Genomic DNA, 19130 nt, shown 5'->3' on the forward strand with positions numbered 1-19130 from the left:
CATATAGCCAGTGTCTGCTCAGAGGAAATGTCTCAACACCATATACAATCAAGACGCGAATACGTGAAGATCGTCAGCACACCAGACTGTACAGAAAGTACCTTCAGATCCGTGTTCCAAAGGCATCACTTCCGAGAGCAGAACCTTCGCATCCCTAAGGGATCATGATTCACTTGCTTTTGAAATTTTTCTAAGTGTCATGACTATTAACAGCAGTACTGAACCAGGGATTCAATTGAAAAAATATCAAACCTATCTTTTGTCAAAGGCGGAAGAGTTTCAGACGTAAATACAGTTCTGGTACCGGCTGCTGAACAGAGCTCCTGGAGTCACCGTTTCCTTTCTTCGCAGAAATCCCACAAACTGACAACTGGATTCACTTTTTGAAGTTTTATTTTACTTCTGAATTGCAAAAGATCTGCAAGGGCACATGTCCAAGCAACAGCAAGATCAATTTTGACCTTATTCCTGTATGACTGTCTCAGAGCTGTTATCCCTCCAGTGACTAAATGAGAGATTTTTGCCTTTGACTTCGCACTTTGTCAACCTTAACTCTGGCATCAACTAAAACCCAGCAGGATACATTTAAAATACACTGGCGTACATTAAAATAATATGAACAAACACACATCATGAATGGAAAAGATTCTAGAAGAAATCCCATATTCAACTCTGAGTAAATAGCCCAAATATTTTTTCCAATATTCTTTCTTCCTTCCTTCCTTCCCTTTTTAAATCTCCGTGTTACAATCTGACCCATGCAGGGTCTGCTTCCCCCAGCAGTAACCTACCAAATGAGCCAGATCTGCACTGGAACTGACCTTGCTAAACATAGTTTGCACCCTGGGCAAAATTCTCCCAAAGACTTTTTGCCATTAGCATTAACCTCACAGTTCTCTGGATTCAGGATCGAGTAGATCTTCCTAAGAAGCCACTCTTAGTCTCTGCTTATGTAAAACTCCATCTTATTCTGCAGGTAGTACCAGAAAGTGAGACTCAGGATGGCTTCGAGTTTCTTTCTCTGCTTAAAGAAATGGCTCAGAAAAGAAAGCAATCTAGTGGTGCATTTGCCACGAGTCGTAAAGAAAAATAATAAAAATAACACATAACTGAACACATCACACTCTGTATTGGCCACAGCCACAATACAAGGAACTGCTACTAAACAGCTAATAAAAATTAACTGACAAGAAGTGACACTTCATCTGCATCCACAGTATTTAATTTGTTTGAATAATATAGTTACAGATAAACAGGTTCACTCCATATACAATTACCGATACCTTTTTTTAATACAGCTCATATTCCAGTACATCAACACTATTTTATTTACAAGGTATTTATGTACATTAACGTCTTTCTAAAGTCAGTGCATTGTCAATAAATTTTATACAATAATTTACAAAGTGAATGTAGTTAATAGTTAACTTAATAAATTTACTACTAATTCATGAATTAATTTAATTTAAAAAATTAATTACAACCAATATAACAAACACAGAAGATCAAATAACATTAGTAGATTGTGCTACCTGCTTAAATAAAACATTTTAAAGTAAATCAGTTGAAAATCTTTCACTTTTCATGGAGTTTGCGTAGGGAGGAATAGACAAAGGGTATTGAAAAAGCTTCTAACCTAGAAATCCACGAGTCAGGTTTGCTTTGCTTCAGTGTCAATGTTTAGACCATTTTAAAGATAAAAGACTGTATAGGATGGGGAGCAACACTTCCCAAGTAGGACACCACTTGTTCTGGAGCTGATCTGCTGCGGCACGACCTCCACCAAAGGCACGGAGGGGTTTGCCCGAGCAAAGACAGCGAGAGCAGCTGATGGAATTTCTTAAATGGATAAAACTCAGATCTTCCGGGAAATTATAAACTTACTGGTAGGTTTGGCATTCTCGTCAAACACATTAAAATGAATCCAAACTTTTATTTCAGAGATCAACCGTGTAAGCATCGATTTTGTTAGTGAGGATAAACACATCTGAAGAATTTGGAAGATGACATATGGCAAAATTAGTGAGCTCCTTAGACTCAGCTGAAGAACGAATGCCCAAAAGAGAGAAACTTTTATCGTCATTCAGATATGCAAACAATTTAACACTGAAAAGGTTTAAAGAAATGCCTACTCAGAAAATAACCATCTTTTTTCCAGTGTCTGCTAACACTCAGTCATGCTTTCCTTCATGCAATAAGCCCGTCGACTTAAAAGAGCATGTTGCAAGGGCAGGGAAAGCAATTCTGGTTTAATTGCAAGTATACACATAACCTGTTGCAAAAAAAGAAAATCTGAAAAGGCAACCAAATTTTGAAAAAAAAGAAACTCCATTAAATTATGAAACCGATAAACAAACCATCCATGAATGCTACGACAGCTACCTGACAGCCACAGCTTCGTATTCGGTTGAAATACACAGTGGATAATTCACAGCCATTCACTCCAGAGCCCTTACAACAACAAAAAACAAACTATGTTTCTGAATTTAATTATACGACTTTTAAAAAGTGCAAATTCAAAAGCAACACCAGTCATGAAACATCAGCTCAAGCATCTTTCCTTCCAAAAGCTGGGAACATCTTGTGCAATGTGCACATTTTTAAGATACCGTTCGTGTAATCACAACTACTCTCTTCAACCTGAAGTTTCTCCGTGAGGCATCTCAGAAGTTTGAGATGACACTCTTCAGGCAGAAAAGCCATTCCTGAAATATGTTGATCTGCACAGCCAACACATGGAGAAAACAATTATAATAAGCCATTCAAGTGTAGAAATTAATCTCTCCTCAAATTATGATTTGGTTGTGCTCCCAACATACAGAAAGAAAGCAACTGACACACATTAGTGGTGGCAAAACTGGAAACTTCTTCTACTCTTGATGATAATTCTTTCAATTTGTGCACTTCTCATTCTCTTTCTTTCCCTGTTTTGCCAATAAATTGCAATAAAACTGCAGGAAAAAGGAGGTAGCAATATCATGTTGTCCAAAGACAACACTACAATTTTTTTTCCCCGTTATCTTAAACCTAAAGAGAACCTTAGGGGTTTGTTAGAACAGTTGGTAAACTCTACACTACTTCATTTAGCTCTTATTTGGACTGTTTAATTTAGCTCTTATTTGGTCCTAGTCGGCTTTTCTCAAACCATTTTGTTTAAAGGCCAATGGCAGTCTCAGCCTGATGTCTGACATCAGAAATGTTTAGAGCATGTAGTGAGATAACAAAACAAAACAATACTATCTTTATATTAACTGCTATTTAATTAGGGTTTTCCTTTTGTGCTTTCAGATCACCGGGTACAATAACTACACTTAGGTTACCTGTTTCAAGAACATTTTCGCCAAAAGCAAGTTGCAGGATGTTATCCCTCACATTCCCAGAACAGTCCACGGAAGATTATCTGCTTACTGCAAAACACAGTATTTCTTATAGTCCGACTCGAAATCCTCATCCATGCTGCTCGTGTCTGCCATCTTTTTGCCATCGATCTTTGGCAGAAATTGTGCATAGTCTACCCCCTGCTGCTCATAGAAAAGAATGTAGGCAGAGTCAGTGTCGATTTCATCAGGATGCAATTCCTGCAAAAGAGAAAACCACGTTCTGAAATACCCAACGGGACAATTGTGTTGCTGTCTCTGAACTTAAAATATACACGACTGCCCTAGAAACAATATTTTTAACTGGCTGTTTCCAAGAAGAATCCCATTTTTTGTCTCCTTTATTATAGTTATCAGCCTCCATTATTTACTTGAAAAGTATGACACATTTTATAGTGATAAATGTGCACACTTAGAAATGTCGGAACTTAATTATTTGGGAATTGAACGCAAAACTGCTAGTATCATGAAACAATATTCTCAGACTTTCATTTTTAGTAATTTTTCTATCTTTGTACAAAATAAACATCTTTCCTTAACCGTGGTAGCAGCTGATGAACATGTTAACTTGAAAATAAATTCATGTACAATTTCAGTTAAGAATTTTACATTTATCTGATGCAACATGTGAGATGCTCAGGATTTCAAAGAATGGTTCTCACCAAATGGAAATTTCTTTGGCTCTAGGTAACAAAGATGAAAATTATTTGCCACGGAAGCAAATGCTTTACCTTACAGCTACTGTCATTGTAGCAGTACCACTTGTTGTTCGGGTTTTTGGCATAAGTGACATAATGACCCCCTCCCATAATTCCTGAATGGCACTGAAGAAAACAAAGAAGAAAATAAATTCTGGATCAAACATCAAAACTCAAAATTCACAGAATGAATGATTCACAAATTCAGGATCTTTAAGTGAGTGACAATGCTTCATGACAATCTATACATTGGGAGCTGACCAAGCTTATATACTCAAGCAGAAAAGACATTACACAGAGATACATTTTTCAGTTGTACTCAGGTTTACGGCAAATTAATTCAGCTGACAATGGCTTTACTTTGTTTTCCTTCTCAATAGATTCATACTTTTTGTAATGAAAACAATAGAGTGAACGCATGTAGTCCAAACAATGCCACATAAAGATAGGTTACTGGTATAAAAAAACGAACTTACCGAAATTGCATATAGATTGTAAATGGGGTTAACACACACATCTTCTCTTTGGTCATCGGCAATATCGTCCTCGCTGTGGTTCTCGATCTGCCCGTTGATGCTGCCGTTGCTGTACGTGTTCTGCTCACAGATGAATCCATTGGCCAGAGTCACCTCACTGTCCTGAGCAGTGAACAGTTCACTCTGGCTACCGCCCAAACTCTGCCCTCTGGTAAGAGCATCACCTTGATCAGAGGCAAACCTCTGCTCCTGGTCAGTACCGTTCTCTTTACTTGCATCCAAATTTTCTTTGCTACTTGACAGTTTGTTTTTACCCAGCTGCGGTAGCCGCAGACGCCCTTTACCTCTTCCTAAAGTCCTTGGGCTACTATTTGGGCTACTGGTTTTACTTGAAGGACAGCTGGCTCCACTCTTCCTCCCCAGAGACGGAGATGCTAAAACAGAAAACACGTGGACTCCTAAGATAAGTGAACACATAGTCTAGATTTCTTTTTTAAAAAGTGCTTTTTTGAATAACCAAACATTAAAAACCACCGTTTCACTACATCTAATGGCTAGTATATATAAACATCTTTGCGCACATGTACACATACACCTATAAGCTGAAACTTAACTCTTGCACACAGAAGGATGTTCCTCGCTCTTAACCCAGCCACTTACACAAGCAGACCGTGCCAATATCTGTCGTCACTGAGTACCTTTTTTTTTTTATTTTTTGTTAAAGCTTCACTAAGACTTCCAGGGCAAACATACCAGAAAAGAGTGTTTCAAAATAAGTCTAGCTCTTTAGCTGAAGAAACATTAAAATGTTGTTCATAACAGATTTTTTTTCCCCTTCCAAATGTCAGTATTGACTGGAATTTTCCCTCATTATGACCTACCTTTGATATTATTCAAGACAGTAGTGTTAAGGGAGGATGGACTCCTGTTCAGCGCATCTCCCTCTCCTGCTGTGTAAGTGATCTGCAGATCTATTTTTCTTGACTCCCCTGTGAGAGCCCGTGGTTCAGGAGGACTCTCAGCTGGGAGCATTAGCTGCTTTCTTTGCAAATGACTTGGATCCCTTTGTACCAAAAAGGCACTTGGGTCAAAATTTTCTCTGGGGAATTTAACAATTTTCTGAGATTTTATCCAGCGGCCATTTACGAACTGGAATCTTTTCAGGTGAATGATCTAAGGAGAGAGATGTTAGAGAAAATGAAAGGAGGACAATTACATCACAGTGAATAATTCCACTGTTTAAAAATAGTTTTTCACGAAACAAACATGTTTTATCACATGCTAATAAAAAAACACAGTAAAAATGCTGTATGTGACAATTTAGACTTTGGAATCAAACTGGTAAAATATGGAACTAATATTTTGATGGGGAAATGATGGAAAAGGTTGCTTCAGTTCAGCGATCAGAACTGTGTTTTGAATAACCTACCAAATTCGAAAAGTGACAAATGCCAGTGTGATACAACCAGACAAAAGATCATGTTACCAGCAAGAGTGCCTAAGCGTGAGCTCTGTGTCAGAACAGGTGACACTGAATGCAAACACCATTTCCTCCAATTTATCAGCTAAAAAGATTCAAAAGGATCTGAGGTTTGTTCTAGTTGCCTGCATTACAGAAACGCATGCAGCAAACTAAGGCAATGCCACTCCTGAGACTGTGAACAAAAGCAAATTTTCTTATTCAGAACAAGGAGACATACACAGCAATTCACATCTGTGATCAATGTACTTTAGTTTTGTTGCCATAGAGGAAAATTACACAAGATCATACCAAAATAGGGGGAAGTCTCCAAAGATCCAGTTTTTTGGTGGCCAGACAGTGGGTCTTGCACTTGGAGCAGTAATACATCTCATCCTCGCCCAGCTCCTCCTCACTGGTGAAGGCTCTGAGACAACTGTCCAGATTGATGGGCTCTGCTTGCGCTCGGCGGCTTTGCTCAACGCTTTCATGTTCCTCTACAATCTGAAGGGAAATAAAACTGTATCTGACTTGGAAACATATACGAACTGCTCCGAGGAAGGCTCTGTTCACAGTATCATACAAACAACATCACATAGTTCTTTAGGATTACAGATAAAAACTAGATGCACTATGTTTTAGTAGAAATTTTATTTCAATTATGAAGAAGCAGCTGTACTAATCATGCACTGGCATTATTCTTGGGTTCTGATCACAAAATCATCCATAAAACACAAATTTATAGATTCGACTTACAAGTTTGAAAAGCTATTCTAGCTTAACTCAGCTACAGCTTTACTTTTAGATATGTTTTGTTGATGCGCATAACCATTTGTAGCACTGGTGTGCTTAGAAAATTTATCAAATTAACATATTTTGTAATATTTTGTGGAGGCTCAATCAAAAGCAACTCACAACAGACAGAAAATACACTGCTGTGGTTTCTTAAAAGCTTCCCTTCCACTTTATGGTCACACCAGAGGTCCAACATTAAGACACTAATTTATCTAGAATATACTGCTTGATGATTACTGACTTCAGTTTAACAGAAAATGGACAAAAGAAGCATCCAATTAAGAAAAAGTGGTCAAATGGGTTTTGCTTCAGAGCTATTAACAAACAACAAAAGGTTTATGTTGAAATTTTACCCGTTCTTGCGACGTCTGGTAGCGCAGATGGAGTGCAGTTGGATCCCAGTCCACAGCAATGTACGCATTCCCAACACAAGCTCGATCTTCTGTGCACTCGATTTTACAGCCGCGGCAAAATCTAAATAAAAACGTTATGCGTGGTGAGTAAACTGTCTAATAACTAAGTCTGACATTACTTCACACTCTAGTTCTGCTCCTTATTTCATAACATATGCACCCTCAAAGTCCACGTCTTGTCTTCACTGAATTCCTTCCAGCAAGGATCTGGAATTTTTGGTAGCATATCTTTGTTTAGGGAAAATTCCAAGCATGCTTCCAGGGTGAATTTCTTAATGTCCATTTTAGTTTTCACTCTTCAAATGTCACAGGAACTAGCGAGGGTAGATGATTTGCATCATCCAACTATGGACATGTATGTGCCTGCATATACGTATACACACACATGCACACAGAACACTGTGGTGGGTTAAGAGGTTTTTTGATAATCTCATGCCTGTCTCCAAATTTAAAGTTTCTGTGTCAGCAGAGCTTTCAGCTCTCCTGGTCAGAAAATCCACGCCACAGTGAAAATTAGATTCTAGATTCTTTTTGTTTGATTTTACATCAGAAATCTGAAACGCATCACAAAGCCATTACCATAAGTTACCTTTCTGCTGGACTGATTCCCCTCCTTAAATCTAAAAAGCACAATTTACCTGTACCATGGACACCAAGCACAAGAATTTCCATCCTTCTGAACGACCCTGAGGGTGAAGGGATACTGGTACCCCATGCTGTCATCACTGAAACAGAAGGGAACACAACATGAGACATGAACACTCAGACTGCCAATTACCTTCCTTCACTATGCTTGCTATATTTACTTCAAAAAAACCACTGAATATTCTCTCAAAATTGTAATTTTGATTGGATTAAGCTACTAAAACAAGACCTGCCTTTGTATCACCTAAATTTGCCAGATATACCTAATTATCAATCACTGGATGAGAATGAGTCAGCCAATTTGTGTAAAGCCAACCTTTAAGTACAGCTAGAAGCGATACTATATTTAAGTGCGTTTAAAAGGATTAGAAGTTATTTTTAATTACTGCCATTATTAAATTGCAGGACTCTGAAATGACTTCTTCCAAAAATAACCCACTAAATGGAATCTGCAGGCAGAAAGCATTTGGGGTACAAGCGCACACAATCATTCCTAAAGTTGTTGACATTCAAAGCTTAATCATACATTAAAAAGCACAGGTTCATTAAACACAGGTATTACAAGGAGTCAAAACTGATAAAGGTGAATACAGTTTTAAATCTTGTAGGCAAGTGAAGGCCACTGTATGAAGGCCAAAGGCGGAGATGCCGCACTCACCAGTCCTGTGCGTGGTTACTGGCCTCCTGCGGCGGGAGGGGGCTGGCAAGCCGGGACACCTGGATCCACACAGCATCATATAGATCTTTTTTCCGTGTGCGAACTGTGCACGGAACGATTAGTGGCATTCCAAAGAGACTAGGCCGATTCTTCTGAGATGAAAGAAAATATAACTCTGTCCGCATCTGCGTATGTGAAATAAAAGAATGACTCAGATGTAAGTGTGCATTAACTCATGTTACCATGATTAGTAGGATGCTGACCTTGTTACTTATTTCAGGATTTGGCAATTAAAATAAACCATTAATTCTACTAAAAATACTCTACTTCAGCATTTTTCCCCAATATTAAATACTGTAAATTTTTATCATTGACTTGAAAACTTTTTCATGTTTTATGATATTACGGCAATGTGATTTAGGCATTAGGCCACAAACACAAACCTGTATTCCAACCATGTATGATAATTTATATTTCTTATAATGTGTATTTCTTACTTTTCCCACCACATGGTAACATTGTAATGCGGACATGCACCTAATGATGCTAATCCCTGTCCCCAAATGACCTCTACACTGGGGAAGTGCATGTTTGCTAGAGAAAGAAAACCTTTACGTCAAAGGAGGCACAACAGACTCGTACACAACTTATTCCAAGCCAACCAACTAACCTTCATGCCACACTTCCCATTGATAAGATAGATTTAACAGATCAACTTAATGACACTGAGGTACAGCAAACGGCTACTGCCTTGCATAGGCTTTACACAATTAACCCTTTCCATGAATGTGATTTTTGGCAATGACAAGCGTGGATTCCTGCAATTGCTTCCACAAACAACTTGCCGTATAACTAGCAGCTTGTAATGGCTTAGAAGCATTATGCCAATCACCTAAGAGATTCTGCAAACTTTGAATCAAGAGAACAGTGCTAACAGTGGTGAGCGGCCACTGCTTGAGAGAATAAAGCAAAAAAGCCTCACAAACCAGGCAGTAAAAATGGGAGTCAAATGGCCTCCTGGCCCACATCCACCAGGCTCTAAATGTCGACAGAACGAAGTCTGGACACAGCGCAGACAGAGCACGAGGCTATTTGAGGTGTTCAGTCACCCCGCTTTGACATTTAGAGTTCAACTTCACTACAGATGCTTTTACAAAGAGTAGCTCATGCCAACAGAATGACCCAAGAATGTACTATGTATCTTCACTCTGTTTCTGTATAAGAAATAAGGCTTTTCCACATAATGTGAAAAAAAATGCGTTTCTTGTAGCTCAGATTTTTTTCTGCTCAAAGAATCTGGAACATTTAATCAGGGAGTTAGTGAACGCCCAAGTATGCATCTCAGCATTAAAGAACCGGGAAGCATGCCAGTACAAGGGGAAGAAAAATACACCAACATCAGACGTTACGATTTAAAGTTACACGAGCTGTGTTTCTGTAGAACTTGGCGCTCACTTAAGAGGGAAATGTATTTATGCTCCCTCTTCTTAAGAATTTAATTTATCATATGGACATGAAAAAATCCTCGCTGACTTTCTCTCAAAGTGTGTTATGCGAACAATTTATAAGAAATGCAAACTACCAACCATTTTTCTGTGGACTGCAATGATGTATCCCGTACACGGGCTGTCAGCGAGCGATGGCACGTGGCCATTGAGAGCCCAGCCGGCAACGTTATGCTCTGTCCCACATGGCACTACAGTATTTGGCATTCCGTTGGGAATCAGGGTTGGTTTGGGAAGGTCCCCGTTCATGATTATGTTGGGTGCTCCATTAGCTGATGGCCCAGTTGAGACATCTGTAGACAGACATTCTCAGTTATCTACAGTAACCAGAACTGATCTATCCTTTCTGTTCTGTTCTATGCATTTCATGAAATATCTTCTACTCTCCTCGAGACCAACATCTAACCTTTTATTTGTCCACAACCTTGCAAAATCAGATCACGCAAGAGGAAAGAATAGCAGGTGTTTACAGCCCAGATATGAAACCACAAACAATAAGACCAAAACCGTGCTTCCAATTTTTTACATGTCCTGCCTTAGAGCCAATCCACAAGCAATAAAATATTTTGCGTGTTTCTTGTGTCTTTAACTAAAATTATACAGCAATCACAGACCATCAGCAGACACTGAGAGTGCTCACAGATTCTCTGTGGATAAGAACTATAACTTATTTGTCTTTTCTTTAATCCTCACTGATACTCACTACTAAGAATTTAGGTTTTCTCCTGAAGTTCCCCAGTACCTAAGCACTGTGCACTTTAAATGAATAAGAAAATAAATACGTTTTTGTTTTACCTGTCTGCACGGGACTTGAAGCTGATGTAGGGGATCCTGGAATTGGAATTTCAAATGCACACAAAAACCCACTCACTGATAACCGGACTTTCTGGTTGTCTTGAGGAAAGTTCTTCAATAAAAAAGGGAAAGTTAGTCAGTCATATATACTTCTGCCTGTGACTCTGAACGTTCTGTTCTTTTGAAAACAGTGTGTCTATCAGCTCATCATCTTTCCCCTCCCATTCGCTTTCTTACGCCTTTCTAGGAGACAAAAAGGGAACCAGCAAGCACACCCCTCTGCAGATCTCTGCGGCCAGACCTGAGAGTTATTGCTGGTTCTCTAAGCAGACTGAGAAGCACCCACTTACAAGCAGTTTTAATCCTGTTCAATGACAGCAAAAATAGTTTTTTATATATATATATACACACATGCACACTAACGTCAGTCATTACTTACGCCTGCAACATCTTGACAGTGTTTCAACTCAAAGCACTCTAACTTGAGATTTATTACCTCAAGATGATTTTAGTCTTTTTCTTCCTAAAAATATCATCAGTAATCAATTCATTTAAACTTCTGCAAGCTTCTACATTGCTACTAATTTTGTTTATAAGTGGTCTATTTTGGTTGTTTACTTTGATTTTATATCTATTTAAAGCAAGCTTTAATACAGTTTAAGAATGAAATAAAAGTTTCTACAGAGATATAACTAGGCTAACAAACAAAAATACCCAAAGTATATTGCAGTAATGATTAATCTTTCTTCTTCTTACCTTTATGTTGGAGCTATGCACTTCCGCAAGTAGAATCTGTTCTGGTTTTAGCCCACAGAGTTCACTTAACTGTTTTTTCAAACCCGTATACTTTTCATCCATGTTCAGTCTCAGGCCATATCGAACAGGAGTAGTACCATCTAATTTAATTACTTTAAAGGGGGAAAAGAAGCATGCTGGTCAGCAAACCAGGGAAGTCCTTCGGTCAAGACTGAAAATGGGCCATCTATGCTCTGTTTTTAAAGGGTTTATTTTAATTTAACTGCATTCCAATGAAAATTCCTATACTGCAGTATATTAAAACAATTATACTATTTTTAAGCGTAACTGCTAACACAAAATTTGGATTTTTATAGTTGTTGAAAATCTGTTCTACATATACAATTATTTCAGCACTGACAAGTTACAGAGTTAAACACTCCTACTCACCTGTAATTTCTAGGTGCATGTAGCTGTCCATTGGCAAAGGCAAGGATAAAAAATTAAAAGGGTCAAATCTAACACTTATATGTCCACAAGTTTTACATTTTACTTGTGACTTCAGCTGCCCATGAAATAAATCTACGACAATGGATCTATTTCTTCTCAAATGGTTTTCCCAGGCCTAAAATGAAGTACAAAAAACACAATACAAAGTTAGAAACTGAAGACTACTTGCTGGAACTACAGAAGTAGTTGCTGCAAGACCTCCAAAGTAGGTGCTGCAAGACCTCCAAAGTAGGTGCTGCAAGACCTCCAAAGTAGGTGCTGCAAGACCTCCAAAGCTTCATCAACCCATGGAAGTCAAATTATTTCCATAGAAGTTGCTTACCAATTTCTAATAAATAGGAAGTATTTCATTTCAACACGAGTAAAGAAAATCTCAGTTTACACAATAATCAAGGTATGACATCATTTAAAGTACTTCTGAAAGGATCCATCGGGTATCTTGAAATATTTTGATACTACATAATTCTGAGGAGTTGCTCAAAATGATTGTGAAGTATCATCTTTATATCTTTATAATTTAAACCTCGTTTTCATTTCATAGGTGAAATGGAGTTCTTAAATCACTAATCTAATGAGTTCCAAAAGACGGTACAATCCTGAAGGAGTATTGCCACAGGCAGCCTCATCAACATCTGACCAGCTTAGAACTAACAAGGAAAAAAAAAAACCCAAACCAGCAAACAAATGAACCCCAAACTCAAAAATGTTAACCCATACCTCTGCTGCTACTTCCCAGTCTGGTCGACCATCACTGTCTTTCAGTTCAACATATGGCTTGTCATGAACTCTGTTCAAATCTTCGTGAAGACCATCCAAAAGAAAAGCCAGAAGCTCCTGTGAGTCTTGCTGTTGAAAACCATTAAATCTTGGAGCATATTTTGCTATCGTCCACTACAAAAAAAAGCCAGAAAGTTAATTTTTCATCATGTAACAAAAGTTGTAACGATAAATCAAAATATTGTAGCCAAGACGCATGCTGTCAACGAGCACAAATTCAGTTGCTAAACCCCTGACCCGGTCAGAACAACAGACGATTTGCAGGCAAATCCATGATCTTCTGTCCCTAACAGGGCTACAAAAGCCACATTTTATATCATAATCCCTGAATCATATCAGTAACTCCTTTGACCTTACTAGCACTGAACCATTATTATATTCCCCAGAAAGCCGCTCAGGTCCTCAGCACCAGCCCTGCTGAGCTCTGGCCTCCTCCAGATGTGCCCCTTGTCCCCCCGAGATGTGCCTCTTGCCCCTGCGCAGCCCTTTCCTGAACACTCCCCGACACTCCTTACAGCCAAAAGCAAATTTTGTGACCAGTCATGAGTAACACAGGTGATGACTGACTGCCCAGGATACAGTCACTGGCCTCACAGCCAACTTCTAACACTTGAAATGTATGTCCAAAGTTTCCCCTCTTTCTCTGCAGGAGGTACTGAGTCCCAGAACCACCAAAATACAGGTAACATCAGGAAAAAGTGCATTAAATTTCTCTTATCCAAAGGAATTCTTGCTTTCTACCTCTAAGTAACCTACCCGCAGCTTTAACGGTGCTATATTCTTCTGAGTTCCACTCCACAGCTCCTGCACCAAATCCCCATAGCACTTGGCCATGTGTCCTTTCATTCCTATTGGATTTGTCCTAGAAATCATAAAGTAATTAAAACCATACTGAAATTTAAACAAAGTTCAAGCATGGGGATACGCAGGCTTCTTGCTGAACTGTTTTAGCTCTCTCAGGAACAAAAGCGGCTTATACTTTTGTTTATCTAATCTAGTATCTGCTGTATAAGTGATGGTTGGTAACACTGAACTTCAAAGGATTTATTCATACCGTCTACTTCTGAAAGCTGGAGCTCATTTTAAAGAAATGTTACAGCATCTAAAATGCCAATGGTCTCAGATAGAAAATTACCTGTTAAGTTCATAAAGATGTCTTCCTGAGATGAAATACCGAGTGAGCGGTTGGGTGTTACTAACACACTGGATACTGGAGTTCATGAAACACGTGTTCCCCAGGTTGCTTAATCCAGTAGCACCCTTTTCAGTAGGAACTGAGAAAAAGAAGACAATTATACCAGTTGCGCCAATGTGAAGAATTCAGAATGGTGTATCAGTAAAGAACACGACCTTTTCACAGTAACCAATTCAATTTATCCTGCTCCCAGTTACAAGACTACAGCTACCACAGATGCGACAGGACAAGCCTGTTCAAAAAAATGTGCGCTCTCAACTCAAGTTAACAGATATCGAGGTATTTTGGTAGATCTGATCCACTGTGGATATCAGTATAATCCATACAAACTATTTTCAGGTAATTAATTATGGTATTGACATTTCCGGATTAATTTGTTAAAATCTGAACTATTCCTTCCCTTAAAAAAATCCAAGATAACAGACACAAAATCCAGAATTGGCTATGTACCATTCACTACTGCTGCATCTATCTATCTATACATCCATCCCTCCCACATTTCCAGCATCTAAGTTAATAAAACAAAAGAACAAGGAAAGCAGCACAGGCACAAAAGACCTCTTCCAATGTTAAGAGCACTTATACTAAAATAATTGTTTCAACATAATATAGTCTCTTGGATTTTTCTTCTCATCATAGTTCAATTACTACGCTGAAACACTCACCTTTATGTCGATCTATTTTACTGCTGTTTGCTATAAAAGACATCTCTTCTGGCCAGCTCATGTCTTTGTTTCGAACTAGAAAGAGATACGGTACAGGATTTTTTAAAATTGTTTGTTACTTACTCCAGAGAGCTTATACAGCTGAAGAGGTTTAATTATAATTTTCTACATTTAATTTCCAAAAAGAAAATGTTTAGGCAGTAGACCTGTATATTTGTGTAGTTTGGGCAATTGCGGAAATGGGTACCGCACGCAATTAACCATGTATCTACTCGTACAAAAATATTTGTTTCTAGTGTGTAAACCAATTCTAGGCCCTCTTTATACCTTCTATTACTAAATGCTGCTCATCTTGGATTTTAAGATACTCCAGTCTGTGATCTTCATCATCCAGCAAAGTAAGATAGTTCTGCAGGGGAAAAAATACTTCATATAGTTATTACTTTTAGATTTAAAATTCTCTGAGGATATTTTAATCTCGAAGCAATGAAATTAAAACAGCATTAACAATTTCTTCACAATAATGAGAGTACTGGTTTCCTACCTATGTTAATTAAATACAGTAGTTCACTGACCTCCAGGAGCATCGAGTTCAATGCTCTGATTTTATGTGGTGTTCCTTTAGAATGAGAGAATTACATGCACTTAACGATTTGGAGGTACACATTCTGCTTGTTCATGGTGATTTGTTCACATACGCACTTGGAAAAGCCCCTGGACGGCTGCTGGTTTCTGTGCCAACAGAGCCTACAGCATCATGCGTAGCAGCGAGAGAATCTATTTTTGTTTCTATTTAAAACAGTTTCTGCGAAACCTCCTATCAAGTCTTTTAATAGGTCAACCAATTGCTAATTTTTAAATACACCACCGGGTAATTTAATGTTTGTCAGGCTACTAAGAAAACAGAATATAAGTTTTCTGGGTCAGTAACACCAAAATCTAAATTTCACTGCTTGAAGCAAACAAAAAACTCTAGAAAATAAGTGGCAGGAGTTTTCCTACATGGGTAGTTAAATGGGAAAGGAAACTTAAGTCCACTTTTTTTTTTCCCTGTGCGTGTGTATTTAATAGTTTCTAGAAAAGAGTAAGATAAACAATATCTAATACCTGATTAATAAAAATAATAAAGTAGACCGACATTACCTCACTATTGTATAACCAGAGGCGCATATCTTCTTCTTTTATCCGTAGCCTCTGGGAGAGATATTCGTGTATCTCTTTAATTGTCTGCATTCGACTGAAGCAGCCTGTGTAAGCCAACACTCTTTTTAAAGGAGCATTCGGTGAAGGTACGTTCCCTGGATTCACAATCACAAGAAAAGGGTAAAAGCTAACGTATATACCCACAGGCCAACTGAAATCAGATCAATAACTTACACACTACATATGCTATCTGTACTTTTTGTGAAAAAGTACAGACTTCTACTCCTTTTGTTTATGGATAAAACAGTGAGTTGCATGGAAAGCTGGTTTTTATTAACCCTTTGGGACAACAAGCTTGCTATCAAAGAGCAAATAAATTTACCTTCCGTCTTAAAAAAAACTTATAAGAATCTTTGGGGAGCAATTTTCTAATAGGAAATAAATAATTTCAAAGTAGTTTTAAAGGACTGGACTATCCTTGTTTTCTCTTAAAGACAGAGTATCAGAGACAATGGTGATTCTCAAAATGAAGGACTTGAAAATTTCATGAGAAATTTCTTTTTGAGATCACATTGTAAGTAAAAAACAAGGTCAAAAAAATCAGCCTGACTGCTCCTGGAAGCAGCATGACTTTGCTTCAGCTCTTCTACAGAGTGAATGCTGATCTGTGCAGATGAAATCAGCCTGGCGGCTTCACAATCAAAGTATTCTCCATAACTAAATTCCTCATAACACATTCTGTGAAGATGCTGAGGATTTTCACCAGAATTTCTCAATAGTCTCATGTTTGCAACACAAACTAATTCCATCAGTTGAGATTGTTCCTCTTTTCTATACTATGAACTCATCTTTAAATAAAACACTGGCATAAACTCAGTTTGAAAGAGATGAGACCAACTTTACAGGCTTTACTTTTTGAGCTTCTTTAGCTTAAACTTCGGAAGTTTCCCACTTTTCACAGACAGGTCTGTAACATATTCATGAAAAGCTTTTATTATACAGCCAAACCCACTTGCACAACTGCATTACTTAAGTAACCAAAGAAGTGACATTGTTCTACTTTCACTGTCAAAAGTTTAAAATAAAATAAATAGAACCATATGAAAAGATGCAATATTACATGCAATTTGACAAGAGAGTAAAACTATACTGTAATCATCTTATAAGTGCGCAAAGACATCATTTTTACTTCACTATACCAAGCAAAGTACTCATTTTTTTAAAGAAAACAAAAAAGCATTTTCTGAGATTAGGGATCAGAGGATTAGTTGTAAGATTACAGCAAGAAAGCATATTTGAAAACTCAGAAAGATTAATAACTGATTGAACAAATAAATTAGTGGAGAGCAAAATCATTCCAAATCAAGATCAAATTTGGCACATCAGAAAATTCTCTTTATCTGAATTTGGGCATTTTAGGATGTCCAAACAAAGCAGTTTCCATTTCATTAGGTCAAGTAGGAAAAATTAATTTGGGCAGCAGGCAGTTTCTGCAGCGGAACTTGATCAAGCAGGCAGCCACTATCTACACATGAAGTTTTAGATTCTACCAAAGCAGTGAAAAATGGAGCATCTGCATTTTGAAACACAGGCTAACACCAGCGAGACTAAAGGATTTAATTTTCGGTAGTCAGGTGTGCCCATTTCTGGACACACGTTACTGTGGATGTATATCTGTGTGTATCCAAACACACATGCATGTGAACCCCAGGTATTTCTTCAGACCTATTGTGCCGGGTAGGTACACACAGAAACTGGTAACCCAAAAAATTCCTGCTTTGCAGCTGAAATGTGAAGCTGCAATCTAAAGATTATTCTCATAAGCCCTTTCCTTGTCCGATCTTCTGGTGAACATCAGCACCACAAGTGCAGCACATATATTTTAGTCGGATGTTACACCTTTTACTGAATTGTCTTTCCAAACTGCATCTAGTATTTATTTGTCATTAATTCAATCGCTTTCTAGAGAGTATTAAATAATTTGGGGCATCAAAGCCTAGCTGCACAAGTAACTCAGAACCAGTTGGCTGAACAATTATTTCATTTATTCACTGTACTATCAGGTATATACACGCACGTATTCTATGGTTACAAATTTAACTACCAACAGGAATAACCAGATCCGCCCTTCTTTGCTGTTCAGTTTTTGTGACGCTCATTTCTCACTGTCAACTCAATCTATTTGCAATAACTATGCGACTTAACTGACTTCACTGCAAACGCTCCCTCACGCCTCTTCCTTTCAAGAGAAAAATCGGAGCAAAGCCTTGAAATCTCTCCCAAAAGCTGATTGTGCCTGATGGGTGATTAGCTGGCGCACAAGCACAGCGGCAGCAAGCTCCTACAGCTTCCAAACTGCGTGCTCGCGTTCTTGCTGCATTCTTAAGTTACCTCTAGGTAAATGCTGAGGAAACATTCTCAGGCTCATCATACCCATATTGACCCAGATGTTGGACTGCTGCGTGCGAGCGGCCGGCTGCTGTCGCAGGAAGAGCAGGTACCGAGGAAATAACTCCAGTTCGGGCACATTTGTTTTGCTGTTTTTGATCACCTAGGAAAGGTGTTTAAAGCACATTTGAGAAACGGCTGTTCCAAATATGTAGAAAATCCCAACAAGAACAAGAAGTAATGATTAATGGTTAAAAAAGTGAACTATGTTTTACTAGGAGACAAGAAATCTTCTGAACTTCTTATGGGGTCTTAAGAAAATATCCGCAGGAATAACAATTTACTGATTCCTAAGCACTTTTTGAAGCTCATTAGTTGTAGACTGTCACAAGCAAACACCTTATTTAGTGGAGCATAGCTTCCTGTACAACACCATGGAAAGAACATTTCTATAATTCCTGAAAGATATGTGAATCTACAATGAACCTCATTAATTCTACTCAGTGTATACTTCAATATGAAAGCTTCACAACTGCTGAAAAAACTCACACATGCTGGATAAGACATTTGTTCCAAACTTTTTGAACTACAGGATTGAGTTAAAACCTTCATATTGTAAGAACAGACTAAAGCTTTTGTTGCATTTTGATATGTTGACAAAAAAAGCTGAAATTACCCCAGAACACTACTTGCAGCTTTTCGGTCACCATTTCTACAAATATTTTTCTGTCTAGATCCTCCCAAACACAGACACATATAAATGGCAGGAACGTCCACTGTTTTTGTGACTATGTGAAGCAGAAGAAAACACCCAACTGAAGTTGTGAGAAGCAATATAATGCACTGAAGTACCACGGTATCAAACTTCAGTTACAACAAAAACAATAGTGATGACA

At 38.2% G+C, this 19130-nt stretch overlaps 1 protein-coding gene across 4 annotated transcripts in view; it reads right to left on the minus strand.

Annotated features, from left to right (window-relative positions):
- Positions 1-1194: 1194 nt before the first annotated feature.
- Positions 1195-19130, minus strand: part of USP32 (ubiquitin specific peptidase 32) — a 52740-nt gene continuing 34804 nt past the window's right edge. For 3 of the 4 annotated variants that reach the window (XM_065647140.1, XM_065647141.1, XM_065647138.1), the window contains 19 exons: positions 18238-18397; positions 15847-16001; positions 15031-15112; positions 14704-14778; positions 13979-14117; positions 13600-13705; positions 12784-12957; positions 12007-12181; positions 11578-11729; positions 10822-10933; positions 10108-10319; positions 8522-8706; positions 7857-7943; positions 7159-7279; positions 6323-6514; positions 5433-5724; positions 4552-4985; positions 4109-4201; positions 1195-3578 (listed from right to left, as the gene is read on the minus strand). In XM_065647140.1, the coding sequence (XP_065503212.1) occupies positions 3405-3578; positions 4109-4201; positions 4552-4985; positions 5433-5724; positions 6323-6514; positions 7159-7279; positions 7857-7943; positions 8522-8706; positions 10108-10319; positions 10822-10933; positions 11578-11729; positions 12007-12181; positions 12784-12957; positions 13600-13705; positions 13979-14117; positions 14704-14778; positions 15031-15112; positions 15847-16001; positions 18238-18397 (3120 nt within the window). In that variant the 3' untranslated portion in view covers positions 1195-3404. The remainder of the gene's footprint in view (positions 3579-4108; positions 4202-4551; positions 4986-5432; positions 5725-6322; positions 6515-7158; positions 7280-7856; positions 7944-8521; positions 8707-10107; positions 10320-10821; positions 10934-11577; positions 11730-12006; positions 12182-12783; positions 12958-13599; positions 13706-13978; positions 14118-14703; positions 14779-15030; positions 15113-15846; positions 16002-18237; positions 18398-19130) is intronic. The other variant, XM_065647139.1, reaches the window with a different exon arrangement.

The sequence above is a fragment of the Caloenas nicobarica genome, chromosome 17 (genome assembly GCF_036013445.1).
Source record: "Caloenas nicobarica isolate bCalNic1 chromosome 17, bCalNic1.hap1, whole genome shotgun sequence".
NCBI classification, from domain to species: Eukaryota; Metazoa; Chordata; class Aves; order Columbiformes; family Columbidae; genus Caloenas; species Caloenas nicobarica.